Source organism: Cupressus sempervirens, chromosome 6 (assembly GCF_028749045.1).
Source record: "Cupressus sempervirens isolate cs-2001-9-10 chromosome 6, ASM2874904v1, whole genome shotgun sequence".
NCBI lineage: Eukaryota > Viridiplantae > Streptophyta > Pinopsida > Cupressales > Cupressaceae > Cupressus > Cupressus sempervirens.
Window position 1 is genome coordinate 229978687 of NC_143123.1, and position 16597 is coordinate 229995283.

The following is a 16597-nucleotide window of genomic DNA, read 5'->3' on the forward strand; positions in this document are numbered from 1 at the left end:
GGAGATTATGAGTTATGTGATGACTTCTATGTGGTTGGTATTGGGGAGACAGACCTTGTATTGGGTGTTCAATGGTTGCACTCTATTGGAGGCTATTACATGAACCATCAAACTATGGAGTTTAAATTTCATTCCAATGGGAAAGAAGTCATATTGAGAGGTTTATCGAATGGAGCACCTAAGGCGGTCTCTGCAAAGAGGTTGGAGAGGACTTTTCGAAGAGAACAATTAGCATGGGCAGCAGGAGTCATAATCCATCCAACAAGCTCTCCAAAGAATCAAGGTGATTTCCATTTTGAAATTCAAAATATTCTTGATAAGCATAGTATAGTTTTCAATGACTTGCCTCCAGGATTACCACCAGATAGAGGTTTTGAGCATGTTATAGAGTTAGAACAGGGTGCCAAACCAGTTATAACAAGCCCATACTGCCATCCAAGAGGTTATAAGGAAGAAATTGAAAAAACTATTCAAGAACTTCTGGACATGGGATTCATAAGGCCTAGCTCTAGTCCATTTGCATCATCTGTGGTACTTGTCAAGAAACAAGATGGTATAATGAGAATGTGTATAGACTACAAGGCTCTAAATAAGAAGACCATAAAAATAGGTATCCCATACCACGCATAGATGAACTCATTGATGAGTTACATGGTGTTGTATACTTCTCAAAAATTGACTTAAGATCAGGGTACCATCAAATCCGAATGAGGAGTGAAGATGTGGAAAAGACTGCTTTCAGATGTCACTTTGGGCACTTTGAATTTCTTGTTATGCTATTTCGCCTCACTAATGCACCTGCAACATTCCAATCGTGTATGAATAAGGTATTCAGCCAACATCTTCAAAAATTTGTTTTGGTATTTTTTGATGATATCTTGATTTACAATAAAACATGGGAAGAGCATCTAAAGCACATAGACACTGTTTTGGGAATCTTGGAGTAGCAATCCTTCTATGCTAAGCTATCTAAATGTGAGTTTGGTTTGACAGAGATCCTATATTTAGGACATATTATAAGTTCTAAAGGAGTACAGGTTGATCAACAAAAAATCCAGGCAATTTTGGATTGGCCTCCACCCACTAATCTTACACAGTTGAGAGGTTTCTTCGGGTTGTGTAGCTACTATAGGAGATTTGCCAAGGGATTTTCTCAGCTTGATGCCCCCTTGACTGATTTGACAAAGAAAGGAGCTTTTGTTTGGACAGAAGAGGCACAAAAAACATTTGATAAGCTTAAGGAGGTAATGAGTTCATGCCATGTGCTTGCAATTCCAGATTTCTCTTTACCTTTTGTTGTTGAATGTGATGCTTCTGGAGAAGGTATAGGGGCTGTCCTAACTCAAAGGGGACATCCAATAGCATTTGAGAGTAGGAAATTAAATCAATCAGAGAAAGGTTACTCCATCTATGATAAGGAAATGTTGGCAATCATGCATGCACTTCATAAGTTTAGACAATATTTGGTATGTGGGAGATTCATTGTAAAGATAGACTATAATAGCCTCAGGTTCTTCTTGAACCAAAGGGATTTGAATGATCGTCAACAAAAATGGGTAAGCAAATTGCAAGCTTATGATTTTGATATTGAATACATGAAAGGAAAGAATAATGTGGTTGTTGATGCTCTCTCAAGAAAGGCCATTTTGTGTTCCTTATCATCTATCTTTGCTGATTGGAAAGTCTCCATAATTTTAGAGTATGCTAAAGATTCTTTTGCCACCAAGATTTTGGATAAGTTAGTGGATGATAACAGGTACAAGGTTGTTGATGAATTGATTTATTATAAGAACAGGATCTTCTTAGTGCCAGGATCAAAAACTAAGGAGAGGATATTGAGGGTCTTTCATGACACACCTTTGGCTGGTCATCAGGGATACTTCAAGACATACAGGAAAATTCGAGAGCGATTTTCATGGAAGGGTATGAAAGAGGATGTCCTTAAACACATTAAAGAATGTATGGTATGCCAACAAAGCAAGAGTGAGCAAAATTTTCCTGCAGGGTTGTTGCAGCCACTTCCTATTCTTGAACAAAAATGGGAAAGTATTTCCATGGACTTCATCACTGGGTTGCCCAAGGTTCAAGGTAAGGATTGCATATATGTGGTGGTAGATAGACTAACTAAGTATGCACATTTCTTTCCTATAACATCTGATTTCAAGGCATCACAAGTGGCCGAATTGTTCTTCAAGGAAATTTTTAGATTACATGGCTTGCCTAGAAACATTGTTAGTGACCGGGACAGTAGATTCCTCAGCTCTTTTTGGAAGGAGCTCTTTCATTTGGCAGGAACTGAACTCACTCCCAGTACTAGCTATCACCCTCAAACAGATGGATAAATAGAGATAGTTAATAAATGGATAGAGGGATATTTGAAGAACTATGTTTCAAATCAACAACATGCTTGGGTGAAATGGTTACACCTAGGGGAGTATTGTTACAATACATCTCATCACATGTCTATTGGTATGCCTCCTTTTCGTGCTCTTTATGGTTATGATGCCCTTTCCTTTGTTGATCTAATACTTTCTGATAGCAGAGTACCTGCAGCAAGTGATTTCGTCAAGCAAAGCCAAGACATAATAAGGTCCCTCAAGGATAATCTACAACATGGACAGAACCAACAAAAGTTCTATGCTGATAGGAAAAGGATTGAAAGATCTTTTGAGGTGGGAGATTTGGTATTTGTTAGGTTGCAACCATATAAGCAAAGCACCTTGAAGAGGAATGGGGCAGAGAAACTCAAGCCAAGGTTCTATGGGCCTTATAAGATCATCAAGAAGGTAGGAGAGGTAGCTTATGAATTGGAGCTCCCACCAAATAGAAAAATACATAATATTTTCCATGTATCTTGCCTAAAGAAGGTTCTAGGCCAGAAAACCATGGTATCTACAAAATTACCACCTCTTGATGATGAAGGGAAATTAGTTTTGATACCAGAAGAGATTTTGGATACAAGAGAGAAAAGATTGAGAAACAGGAGTGTCATAGAGCATTTGGTCAAATGGAAAGGATTACCACTAGAGGATGCAACTTGGGAAGGAGCACATATTCTTGAGAATTCCAACCTTCATTGCTTGAGGACAAGCAATATTTGGGAGGGGAGGACTTGTCATGTCCCCTTTTCAAAATAATTAAAAATAATAAACTTTGCTAAGGCAGGCAGGCTCCAAAAGGGTGAAGTTTCGGCAAAAGGGGCTAATCCTTGGAAACCAATGGACTAATAAATAAATAAATATTATTAATTTATATTTTATTAACCCCTCTTGGATGTGAGTTAGGGTTATGCCCTCTTTTAAGGGGTTTGGAGGCATTTTGGGCTGATTCCAGAACTTGATTTTTGCTCATTTTCTTTGTTGTTCTTCAGAGGCTGCCAAACCTGTAGAGAAGGAGACCCAAGAACGGGAGTTTGCAGGTTTCCAGGAAGGCTAAGGATGGGAGTTTGAAGCCATTCCATGTGCATGCTCATACAGAGTTTTCCTTTGTGCTGAATAGTGCAGATTTGTGGGTTTTCGGGGTTGTTTTTTGGTATGAGTTTGGTGTTTTCAGTTGAGTATTTCATATCAGTTTGGGTTGCTGCTGTATTTCAGACTTTAAAATGTTAAAATAGAGCTGAATATATGTATTGGGACGTGATTAAACTTCTAAGATAGTTTATTAGTGTTTTTGTGGTGTTTTCGGGCATTTTTGTGTTAATTTCGGGAGCCCGATGAGCATAGTTTTTGTCTTACATTTGTGAGTTGTTGTGTAAAGGCTATACAGATCTGGAAATGTCATTTTGTAGGCTGTTATGCTGCTAAAATTTCTGTAAAAATGTCCATTTTCAGATTTATTAATAATTTGTGAAGTTGTGAAGTTTTTTGGCACTATTTCGGACATACCCGATTTGGGTTTATTTGAGAAATTGGTGGATCTTTGTAATATTGGTTGTTTGGTTTTAAAAATCTGATTTGAGACTTAAAATATCATGTAAAATCAGAAAAGGGACATTTCACTTTCTATCAACATAAACATTGTGACAAAGAGAAGACAAGAATTACTAACTAGACTTTAATTTTTTCTAATCAAGCATCACTCTAGGTCTTGACTATTAGAGGTAATGCACATGGCTCGCTAACCAATTGCATGACTAGAAATAAGGACAATATGAATCTAAGTAAATTGGGGTATCATCTCTTCCCCACTTGCATCTCCCTTTCATTGACAATCATCTCCTTTTCTTTGTTGGAAGGCGTGATGACTCGTTATGTATCCACTTATCAAATACAATGCGAGTAGTTTTCATTAAGGGCTCATTTTGCTGCTAGAATACAATTGAAATAGTCATTGAAAATTAGAATATAATTTTTATTCTTTGTTTGGTGCGTGGAATTGGAATGAGGAATAGGAATATGTATTCCCATTTTAGCCCCAAAATGAGTTTTTGTCTATTCCCAAAAAAAACTGTCATTGGAATTACTATTCCTATTCTCATTTTTATTTTGTCTATCTGATTAAAATTTAAAATCCGCTGAAAGGAAACTAAGATATAGATCCACTAAAATTTGAAAATTACTCAAATGTTGCTCTGTAGATGTTGTAGAAGATTAGCAGTACCCTTAGCCGCACTCTAGACATTGAATAGAGATCTTTGCACAATAGGCATCCCTACACTTCGACACTAACAACTCACACTTTGAAAGCATTTGGTGTTCAGATCGAGTCACACAGTTGAAGCCTATGATGGGCGATGGAGAACATGCCTAGTCCAAGAGTCATGGGTGACATGCTAATTCTTCCATGGAGAAATTCTGATAATTAATGGTGCCCAAAGTGGGACTTCTAGTTGGGAGCTGGGTAAAATTTATTTGAGGGATGGTTTTCCATCAGGGGTTCGAATCCCCACGTGGACTACAGTCTCTCTGGAACAACTTATCCCACAAAGCTAAGACTTTAAGCTTATTGTCCATATTTTTGGACAAAGTGTATCAGATCTACAAACCCACCGCCTCCTTATCTTCTTCCTTAGTAAACTATGGCAAATCCGTCACTATTCAATTCACTGATTCATATTACACACCACAGAACATTGAGTTTCATTTGTACACTCCTTCCTTTAGAACTCACTTGTTTTCTATGAAATAGAGGATGTTCATTCTCGATAAAGTTTGCCCAAATCAATAAGAGGAACGTACAATGGCATCAAATTCCAATTTCTATTTTGTTCAACCAAACATAGAATAAATTCCTATTCCATAATAGCAATTCCCAATTTTCAATTCCTATTCTCGTGACCTAACAAGCCCATCATATTGAAACAAAAGCAACATTCATTCAAGCTTTGGGTTTAACCATGGAGGAAACTCCATAGTTAAGCATGCTCAGATTGGAGTAGTATTGGGATGGGTGACCTCCTGAGAAGTCCTAGTGATTCACCCCTGTGAGCATCACCTAGATCCAATGAGTGCTAAGTGTTCCATTTATTCTCATGAGAGATGGATTCATGTTGAATCACTACTCATGAAACATGGTTCAATGAGTTTGACTCAAAAACACACAGTTAAATCCTAATAGTAATATCACAATTTGACTTGCTGTGGAAATTATCTCCTACTTATCAATTGATGAACTTAAGGGGCTTTCTAATGAATGGTTCATAAGGCACAACACTTGGTGAAGGTTTTGCAAATGGGGTTTCAAGCTTTGGGTTTAACCATGGAGGAAACTCGCTAGTTAAGCGCGCTCAGGGTGGAGTACTACTAGGATGGGTGACCTCCTGGGAAGTCCCGGTGTTTCACCCCTATGAGCATCACCTAGATCCAATGAGTGCTAAGTGTTCCATTTATTCACATGAGAGATGGATTCATGTTGAATCACTACTCATGAAACATGGGTCAATGACTTTAACTCAAAAACACACAATTAAATCCTGATAGCAATATCACAATTTGACTTGCTATGGAAATAATTATCTCCTACTTATGAATTGATGCGCTTAAGGGGCTTTCTAATGAAAGGTTCATAAGGCACAACACTTGGTGAAGGTTTTGCAAATGTGGTTTCAAGCTTTGTGTTTAACAATGGAGGAAACTCGCTAGTTAAGCGCGCTCAGGCTTGAGTAGTATTGGGATGGATGACCTCCCGAGAAGTCCCGGTGCTTCACCCCTATGAGCATCACCTAGATCCAATGAGTGCTAAGTGCTCCATTTATTCTCATGAGAGATGGATCCGTGTTGAATCACTTCTCATGAAACATGGGTCAATGAGTTTGACTCAAAAACACACAGTTAAATCCTGATAGCAATATCACAATTTGACTTGCTATGGAAATTATCTCCTACTTATCAATTGATGAGCTTAAGGGGCTTTCGAATGAATGGTTCATAAGGCACAACACTTGGTGAAGGTTTTGCAAATGGGGTTTCAAGCTTTGGGCTTAACCATGGAGGAAACTCGCTAGTTAAGCACGCCCAGGTTGGAGTCGTACTAGGATGGGTGACCTCCCAGGAAGTCCCAATGCTTCACCCCTATGAGCATCACCTAGATCCAATGAGTGCTAAGTGTTCCATTTATTCTCATGAGAGATGGATCCATGTTGAATCACTACTCATGAAACATGGGTCATTGAGTTTGACTCAAAAACACAGTTAAATCCTAATAGCAATATCACAATCATACAATACATTTGTTCATTTTAAAACATTCAACTCATAATTCATAAGAAATAAAAGCTCACATGCAGATGTAGGCTACAGCATAGTGTTCGAATGCAAATACTGGAAAATTTTATTTTCTATATCAACATGGAATCTGGCAGCTCCGTGGAAACTGAGCAGAACCGATACAGAAAAACTTACGTGAATTTGAGAATACAGATTACATTTAGATGTACAAGAATTTATAGCAACGTCTACGCAGCACCCAAAAAGGCCCATAATTTACAAAAGCATCAATCTGGAATATCCATCTGGATTGTAACAGGTGTCAATCATTAAGCCAGTCCAAATGAAAACACTCTTCTACAATTTCAACATGAAGCCGAGGAATGTGGGAGATTTTGATAGCTTCCCATTGCTGGCCAATCTTCTCGTTACAGATGACATGCTCGAGGCAGTTTAACTCCCTGGCAGATTGAGGTATTTTCTTCACACGAGAACACTCTCTCATGTCAAGACCTTCCAAGCTTGACAATTGGCCAAACTCGTCCGGGAGTACTTGAATGTGTGCACAAAGTGAAATATCAAGGAATTTCAGCTGTTTGAGATCACCTATGGAAGATGGCAGCTCTTCTAAATATGGGCATGCATACAAGCGCAGCATTTGCAATGAACTAAACTTTTTTAAATCAGCAGGCAACTTGAAAAGATCATGGCAGTTTGTAACAGACAACTTTTGCAGGGAGGTCAAATTACAAATACATGCAGCGAGTTCCTTCAAGTTACTACAGTGGTCAATGGTAAGATCAACAAGATTGGGAAGATTTAAGTGGAGATTTGTTTGCATCCAATTCAGTATTTTACAACCATCACATAGACTGAAAGATAGATTCTCTAATTTTGGCCAGGATTGGCAATAATCATGGAGGGGGGGAACAATAATTCTCTCTAACCTAAGACTCTTCAACTCAGATAATGAAGATAGGACTGATAAACCTTTGAGAGTGGCCCGCTTTGAGTTGCAATTGACAATAACAAGGACTTTCAATTTGTGCATGGTCTGTAAAAATGGGGGAAGAAAATATTCACTTGCAGAAAAGTTTAACACAAGCGCCTCAGCTTTAGGAAAGCTCATGTGATACCAGTCGTTCTCATTCATCATCTCTGCACTCAAAAAATGAAGGAATCAGCATCATTGGACAAAACTAGTAGGTGTTTAAGAGTTGAAATGATACTTGCAAGAATGAGACTCTGCAATCTTTTAACCTCTGAACCAGATGGACATAAATGATGTCTAGGCTTGACTAAAAAATGTACCCAACCTGTGTGCAATGAAACAATCTCAGCATAGAATGGGGAATCTGCATGCTTTTTCCATATTTTGGGAACAGACTTTTCTCTCTGGGGCATAATAAGCCTTCTACGCATGTTTATTGACTCTTCTTTCCTGTTCAGGAATAAAGCCAAGTCCCTTAGGACATCATGTTGACTAAAAAGTTCAAGGCTGTTGTCATACTTGTTCCCAAAGTGATCCCTGAACCAATGTTGCTATATTAGTCAAGACAAAGATATCCGTAATGAGAAGAAAAGATCCATTGCATCAATAAAATATTAGAAAGCCAACAAACAGCTTAATAATGTGCTGTATTTATATTCTAACCAATGATTCAACCATGTTCTTGAATATATGAGTTGCGAGAATGGCCTTGTTTTGCATCCAATATAAATCCAAACAACAAATAGGTGTGGACCATGATCAAGGAAGCAAGCATAAACAAAGATAAAACAGAGTTTGCGAAGACTTACATTGGACTGTTCACAATACTCAATAGATTTCGACTGTTAAGTACTGTCAAATTTCTATAAGCAGCTTCCCAATCCAACTCATGAACATAAATCCACAGGTCCAGTAATGCAGCGACAGAATTTTTTCTGTCTTCTGGAAATACCCCTAGATCTAAAAAGCATTCACGAACTCCTTCTTCCAAAATATCTATACTAGTCTTCAGACGACTGAGAAGCCCATCTTTGTGATAATCTGATATTGGTTCTGCTTGAGAAAGCCTGTTTATCGCATCCCTCCACACTGCATGGGGCTTATCACGCAGAGAGCTTCCAATCACCTTAAGAGCAAGTGGCAGTCCTTTGCATTCTTTTATCACCTGAATTGAATCGCTTCCAATTGATCAGTAACATCTATACAATTTAATCCTCAGTCATACAGTGTAGAATTTAAGTTTCTGGTGTTTCCCTGCTAGGGGATATGGGAAAAGAAAAAAATACCTGACTGACTAAATTTTGATCGACTGTTTCTGGAAGTGTTTGCTCTCCAAATGCCCAAAAGCAGAAAAGGGAGAGACCATCTGATTCTCTTAATAATTGCAAGTCATACTGGCAATTAGCTTCGACAAGGCTATTTCTAGTTGTGATAACAGTCTTGTACCCTTCTGCTTCAAACAAGAGCTTTTCAAGGTGGAGCTTGTTCCAGACATCATCCAGCACAACCAAAGTTGGTTGAGAACTCATTTGTCTGAGTCTTTGCTGGAACTGGAAATGGGCATCTTCAACATTTTGGAAATAAGGTACCGGACCACGAATCATCTTCTCCCACAGACTCTCAATAGTTACCTTGAGATTTGGGGACTGCGAAACTATTTCGAAAACAATTCTGTCCTTAAAGTGATCTGTACACCAACAAGACAAGACAAAGTGAAATCAGTCGAGTCATTTTGCGGTTGACAGGGTATGGTTTTGTGCAGCAGAAAGTCTATGGGAGGGCAACGATTTACTCTTCCACAAAAAGAGCATGTGTTGTAACCCCAGAAGTGGAGAAACACAAGCCCACAACTATTTACGAAATCAAAATTATGTTGAAAATAATTAGAGGATGTGACCCTGTCTCTAGAAATGTTTGGATGGGTTTGGAATCTGGTGAGACTAAGAATTGAAAAAAAAACCAACACCAACCATTCAATAGAAAAATCCCAACGCAGAGAATGACATCATAGTAATTGTCCTACATAGCCCATAAGACATTGAATGATACAAATACATGAAAATCTTCTCACCTTTGGTTTTAGGGTCAGTGCAAAGAGCTGTGGCCAAAGTGGTCTTGCCACTGCCACCGAATCCTTTCACTGCAACATATGAGACATCTTTGAGGAACAGATGCTCCCACAGCGCATCAATAGAAATTTGCAAACCTACTGGAGATTTAGGCATTTCAGGAATTCGGGGAGGGATGTGACTGGGTGTACATTCGTCAACATGCACCTGGGGCTGCTGCAACTCTAGTATTGCAATTTCGCCCTGAATCCTCTCGAAACCCTCCTTCATATCTCCCCTGAGATGCCGAATGTCACACGTGTTATGTAACCAGCCTTGCTTCGGATAAAAACTGATAATATACTCTTCCAAAGCTAGAATTTCCTTTGCAAATCTACGTTTCTTGTACAAATTGTACCAATTAACCTCGGAACACTTGTTTATAAGATCAGTCCCATCCTTGAGCCTCTTATATAATTCTCCAAACTGATCCTGGCGATATTGGGGAATCTGTTGAGAAACAGTGGTAATGACCTCATCTATTAGAGGTGTGATGTCTTCCAGTGCTTTCTCAAGGCGTTTACAGTAGCGTTTGCAGTGAAAGCTCTCCTTTATGGCACCTTTCACCAACAATAACAGATCACTAACAACCGCACTTACAATGGCTTCGGAGACAATCTCCGCCATTTTTTGTCCAACTCTCTTACAATCTGACCAATTGGGTCGATCCCCCACATATATGCCGGGATTAATGCAGAGGAAAATGTGGAGGGCGCTCTACAGGAAAATGATACAGAGAATGTGCATATAATTGTTGACGGCGCTCTACAGGAAAAGGATCAGGGACCCAACATTCAAGTAATGTGGAAAGAAGGATACAAACAACGGCGGAGCTGTGAGTAGGATGATTCCATTCTGAAGTAGACAATTAGATCTAATTGTCTTCAAATTTCGATATTTGATTCGTGTAATGTATGACAAATCCGAAAGCAACTTTTGACTAATTTCCGGAAGAGCCAATAACCTCCAAGATTTCTCAGACTAAGATGGGATGCCCTTGCTCTTTTCACATAGTGGGCACTCGCCCAGTATAACATAACAAGAGCTCTTTCAGAGCTGGAGTCCTGTCTTTTGGGATCATCTTCAAATATTTACGTGGAAACACTTATTGCTAGAAGATTTCATGATTAGCATAATTGTTACAAGTAAAATCATTTAAAATAGAAAGCTGAAAAATACATAATAAAAAAATTAGGAAAATTATTATTTTTTTAATTTATAGTAAAAGTAAAATTAAACTTAAATTTAAAATGTAAAAAGTAAATTTATTTTTTATTTTGATTATTTCATTTATTCAAATTATAAGAATTTAGTAATAAATAATTTTAATATTTAAGAATAACAATAACAAATATTTTGACTATTATTTTACTTAGTATAAAATGTAAGGAAAAAAATCAAAGAAACTATTTTAAGTTATTAATTTTTAAACAAAATATGAATGAAATTTTTTTTTTTTCAATTGCTTGTATTTATTTGGTCAAATCTACCTTACTTAAAATAAAACTTAAAATAAATTACTTAAAATAAAATATAAATAAAAAGACTTTTTCCCAATTTCTTGAACAAATTTTTTTTTCAATTTTTTTTTAAAGAAAATTACCCATTCATTTTTATACGGCTTTGTACGTAGAGATAATTCCAAAGGAGAGGCAAATTTTGCAAAACTTTTGATAGAAAGATATAAGTACATATAATTTCTGATATTAAACTATTTTTTGTATCTCTACAAATACATTGTAGATATGATCGAAACTTTTTCATTTAAGGCAAGATCTGCTCTAAAAGTACAGTATTCATTATTTTCAGTGAATGCTTTTACATCGTCGTTAAATTAAATTCTTTATTAGTTATGGCGTTTTGTCTCATTCTTTTGAGTTCTCATGCCAATCTTCTTTGCTGTTGTTGATGATATTCCAGCAGCAATGTCTATGTCGGCATCAAAATGGCAATTTCTAATTCAATTTAAAATTAAAATACAGCTTTAAAATAATTTTAAATTTAATTATTAAAAACACTAAATTACTGTTTTGATGCCCGCATAGATATTGACTATTCTAATGGCTGCCAAAGTGGATATTGATGAAGATATTTCGGTGATTGACAATAGTTAATTATTTCTGTTAACAACATTAATTTCATCCTTATTTTCTAGATTTTTTTAATACATTTTTTAATTGCAACAATAAAATAATTATGAGAGCCAGGTCGAGGACCAGAAGTGCAATAGCAAAGGCGGAGATTGAGAAGATTCAGTCATAAGCAAAGCCATTGGGTTTTGACATCGACCCCCAGAAGGCAGCAAAGTCTCGTTGAAATCGTCCCATAGTTTCAGTGGAATCTTACAGCCGCCATTAGTGCAGAAATTTCCTCTAGTCTTCTACCCCCTTGACTTGGATAACTATGCATGCCTCTAGTTGAAATTAATCTTCAGTTGTATTGGTATGTTTTCTTAGCTCAAATTTTATATCCACTTCAATTTAAGTTTCTAATGTTTTAAGTAAGAATAGATTTGAAGTTAAGTTTGCTAAGATAAAGAATGTGGAATTTAAGGGATATCAATAAATGTTGGTATGACCTTGTGTCTTTATAGGTTGAACACATTGACTATTATCTACAACAGTTAAATTTTGAATAATTTTAAACTAATAAGATAATATCTTAACAATATAAAATCTTTTAATTGAAAAAATTAAAATTTTCAAAGTAAAAAAAAATATAAATGCAATGTAAAATAAAGCTAAAAGTCTCATGTATGACTTAAATAAAAATAATATTATAAACTAATATTCTTTCCTTAATTAAAAACTATTTGAAATAAACAAATAATTGAAAGAGCCGATGGTTTTAAATGCTACTAAATTTCACATTTCAATATAATGACATGAAAAAACAAAAATTGAAATGTATAAATTTGCCTTACACCAAATCAAATTCATAAACATGTAAAATTATATGTACAATATAACCAAAAAAATCAAATTATCTACGTATGACTGAAGCAAAATGTGGCTGCATACATGTCTGGTACGCAGATCGTCGCCATAGCCGTCGGAAATGATGTCTTTGTAAACCCTAACAATCACGACCTTGCTCATTCCCGCAATGAACAATCGTCACTTCGCTTTGCTCAAAAGCGTCTTTGCAGACATAAAGATTTACCTTAACCTAAGCGCGCTTCAGATTTATGGCGGAGTTGATAAATTCTTTGCAAAATCTAGAGTTAAATTGATAACAGACGACTCAAATTTCAATTTTAGGAAACGACTGCCTCCCCAGGGCTCGAACTTGCAACATTGCCTGACCAGCAGTAACACCTGGTAGCTAGATTTAGCAGGGCTTGAGATGATTCAGGTTGTAGACTTCAGCGGCAACGAATTTTTCAGCGATTTACAGTCAGGGTTTTTCAATTATCCATCACTACAACAGCTAACTCCGTCTCATGATAGATTTACTTCTGTCCAAATGCCTAGAAATTATGGGATGAATAGTGATTTTATTGTCGGTGATCCAAGCTCTACTCAAATTCAAGGCTCTCTTCCTACTTTCATGGCTACCATGCCAGAGCTTTCTTTACTTTCGTTGCAGTATAATCCGAAAGCCATGTTGTTACACCTTTCATTGGAGGAGGAAGTCATGTTACATAGGAAAGCTTCTAGCGCTATGAAGAACATTCCACAGATTTCCATGAAGTTTCCAGAATTTATAATTTATTGAATTTTTTGTATGGATAAATCAAAATTACCCCTAGGAAAATAGGTGCCACCCAATCAAATTAAGCAATTAATATGTAAAATTAATTTAAAAATAAATCATTTCTAAACTTTAAAAAATGGATTAGTGTAGTTATGCAAATTAAATTGTAGACCACAACTAGGAACATTAGTTTCGTGGACTAAAAATAATCAATGCTTTCGAGTATATTACATTTTTAAATTCTTTTCATCATCACTTATCATAAACATAAACATAAACAACAATAAATTAACACTTTTTAGAAAGAATAATGTCAATAGAAAAATATGCCTAACTTAATATATATTACAAAGTATATATAGATTTGTACATGCAATATATTACAAAGTATATATAGATTTGTACATGCAATGTATTAGCTTGCAACCCCATTTGTAAAACCTTCATCAAGTGTTCCATTTATTCTAATGACAGATGGATTCATGTTGAATCACTACTCATGAAACATGGGTCAATGAGTTTGACTCAAAATCACACAATTAAATCCTGAGAACAATATCACAATTTGACTTGCTATGGAAATTATCTCCTACTTATCAATTGATGAGCTTAAGGGGCCTTCTAATGAATGGTTCATAAGGCACAACACTTGGTGAAGGTTTTGCAAATGGGGTTGCAAGATTTGGGTTTGACCATGGAGGAAACTTCATAGTTAAACGTGCTTAGGCTGCAGTAGTATTGGGATGGATGACCTCCCAGGAAGTCTCGGTGCTTCACCCCTGTGAGCATCACCTAGATCCAATGAGTGCTAAGTGTTCCATTTATTCTCATGAGAGATGGATTCATGTTGAATCACTACTCATGAAACATGGGTCAATGAGTTTGACTCAAAATCACATAGTTAAATCCTGATAACAATATCACAATAAGTATATTTACAATGTGGAGAAATTAAAAATAATGAATGTGATTTTTAAAGAAAAACTACTAATTTCCCACCAATTAGAGATGCAACAAGGATGTCAAATGTGGTTTTTTAAATAAAATTTATCATGCATAACGCAACCTATATAGCACAAAAAATATGAAATGACTATGGAGTCAGATATGTGGTCTATCTAATGGAGATATATTTCTCTGTGTCGCTCAATTGGTAAATGGAGGGTTGACTTGTGTCAAAGTGAGACACAACCACCTGCAATCTTTGCGGAGTTCATGTTTACATGGAATTTAGCCAACTTTGATCTATACTATATTGAGAGAATTTGGAGCAAGGCATTTTTAGATAAGGAAAGTTCATACTTTCATGCTTGATTAAAAAGGGGTATTAATATTAAAATCCTTGCACACTTGTATCTTCTCTATTTTGCTGTCAAACTTGGCTATCATTTCCTATTTGAAACAGAGAGGAGAAGATAGGGAACAAAACTATGAATTTGAGAATGCATATCAATGCACGTAAGGCCTCAACAATACTCTTTATATCAACAGTCAATCTAGTGTTGCCTTGTTCCTTGTGGATGAGAGATGGGCTCTTCTTATCATCGGTCAGTTATGAAAGGATTGTGTATAAAATCTAGATATATGACTATCAATGCATCTTCCAGAGTAATATCATTTTATGCATTTTTTTATGGTAGTAGGGAGGGCCTAGTTGCTTAAGCATAATTAGGAATTTCTATTGAATTAGGTTATGGAGGGTTTTCATAGACTATAGGCTACACATAAATCAATCACCATGGAATGAAAAGCTTGGCATTTTGTTCATTGATAGTCTACTGGGTACACGCTAAAATACAGTTGAGAAATATCATGACATTCCTTTTCATCATAATTAGGTAGATATCATCTATTTATAGATTTGAAGGGGTTTTCCAACACTAATAGGGATCTAAAAAACATGATCTTGTTTATAATAGGTATTTATATATAGCCTTTTGTTTAGAAGTTTGAATGTGATGAAGTTATATATTTGATATTTTTTAACTAATGCATTTGTGGGATCAATTCTTCAGGATTTGTGATTGATTTTACATATTTTGGAATTCAATCACATCTACTTTAGACAATTTTTAGGCACACACTACATTTTTTCCTTCGTTTTCATGGTAGACTCACATCAATGCAATTGCAAATGAAGCTCTCTTTAATGGGGTTTTGTCTTCTACATTGTTTCTATTTTTTCAAGACATTTTGAAGAGGCAGTTATGGCATCCACCTTAAAGCCAGTGATGCAAACTTTCCACGCAGTGAATTGTTGAAGAATATGGTCAGGATCCTGTGGTTCTTTGGAGGGGATTGCATTTTTGTTTTTGTTCATTTCCCTATAATTGTTAGGTATCTAAAGATATTCATTTTCCTTTCATGCTTGTAAATTAGGTCTAAATTCACAATTTGGACACAATCCTAACTATTTTGATTTCAATCTACAAATCTGCTTATGACTTTTTTGTTATTTGTGTGATTCCTTCACCTTTTCCTCCATTATAAATTTAAAAAAACCATTATAAATTCAAGCTACAACATCATTTTAATATTCTATTTTTTCTAGAGAAAATGTCCTGCATCTGTGTTGGAAGGACAAGAAGTGTTTAAGAGTAGGAAAATTTATTCTACTTGAATAACTACATGTTCAAATCTCTTCATAAATACTAAGGAAGTAACACTTACCCACCTAAAACATATGTTTAAGATGATGTAACTAAAGGCTCTAAGAAGTCAATATATGCATCTACATCCTAAGTTATGTGGACTCTGGAGTGACACACAAGAGAACTCTCTTCATTGAAATCTCCCCTTCACAAAAAGTCTTTCTTGGAAGACTTGAACTTGTAATTCAAGTTATTGAGAAACAACTCCTATTTTCAGAGGAGGAGCACAAAGTTGATTCTGCCATCTCCTGATCTATGCTAAGATCAGCCGACAATCTATAGTGCCGAAGAAATGACAGTGTTGGTAGAAATAGTGATAAAATTTAAGTTCTTTCAGGATGTTCTCCAATGCCTTCATCAGGAAGGTGCACTCTACCATTTAACATACTAACACATGGAGGAAATGACAGTACGTGGCATGCTATGTGATACTCTCATGGCAAGTGCGTAAGGCTTAGGACCAACAGTTCTTAGGTAAATTAGTAATAGATTTCTCCCATAATTTAT

At 36.1% G+C, this 16597-nt stretch overlaps 1 protein-coding gene across 1 annotated transcript; it reads right to left on the minus strand.

Annotated features, from left to right (window-relative positions):
• Positions 1-6742: 6742 nt before the first annotated feature.
• On the minus strand, positions 6743-10824 carry LOC149552097 (putative disease resistance protein At5g47280). Its single transcript, XM_089787566.1, has 5 exons — positions 9707-10824; positions 8922-9322; positions 8445-8800; positions 7961-8172; positions 6743-7802 (listed from the first exon to the last, which is right to left on the minus strand). The coding sequence occupies exons 1-5, from the start codon at positions 10368-10370 to the stop codon at positions 6967-6969; spliced, it is 2469 nt and encodes an 822-aa protein (XP_089643692.1). The 5' UTR covers positions 10371-10824; the 3' UTR covers positions 6743-6966.
• Between the last annotated feature and the right edge of the window lie 5773 nt (positions 10825-16597).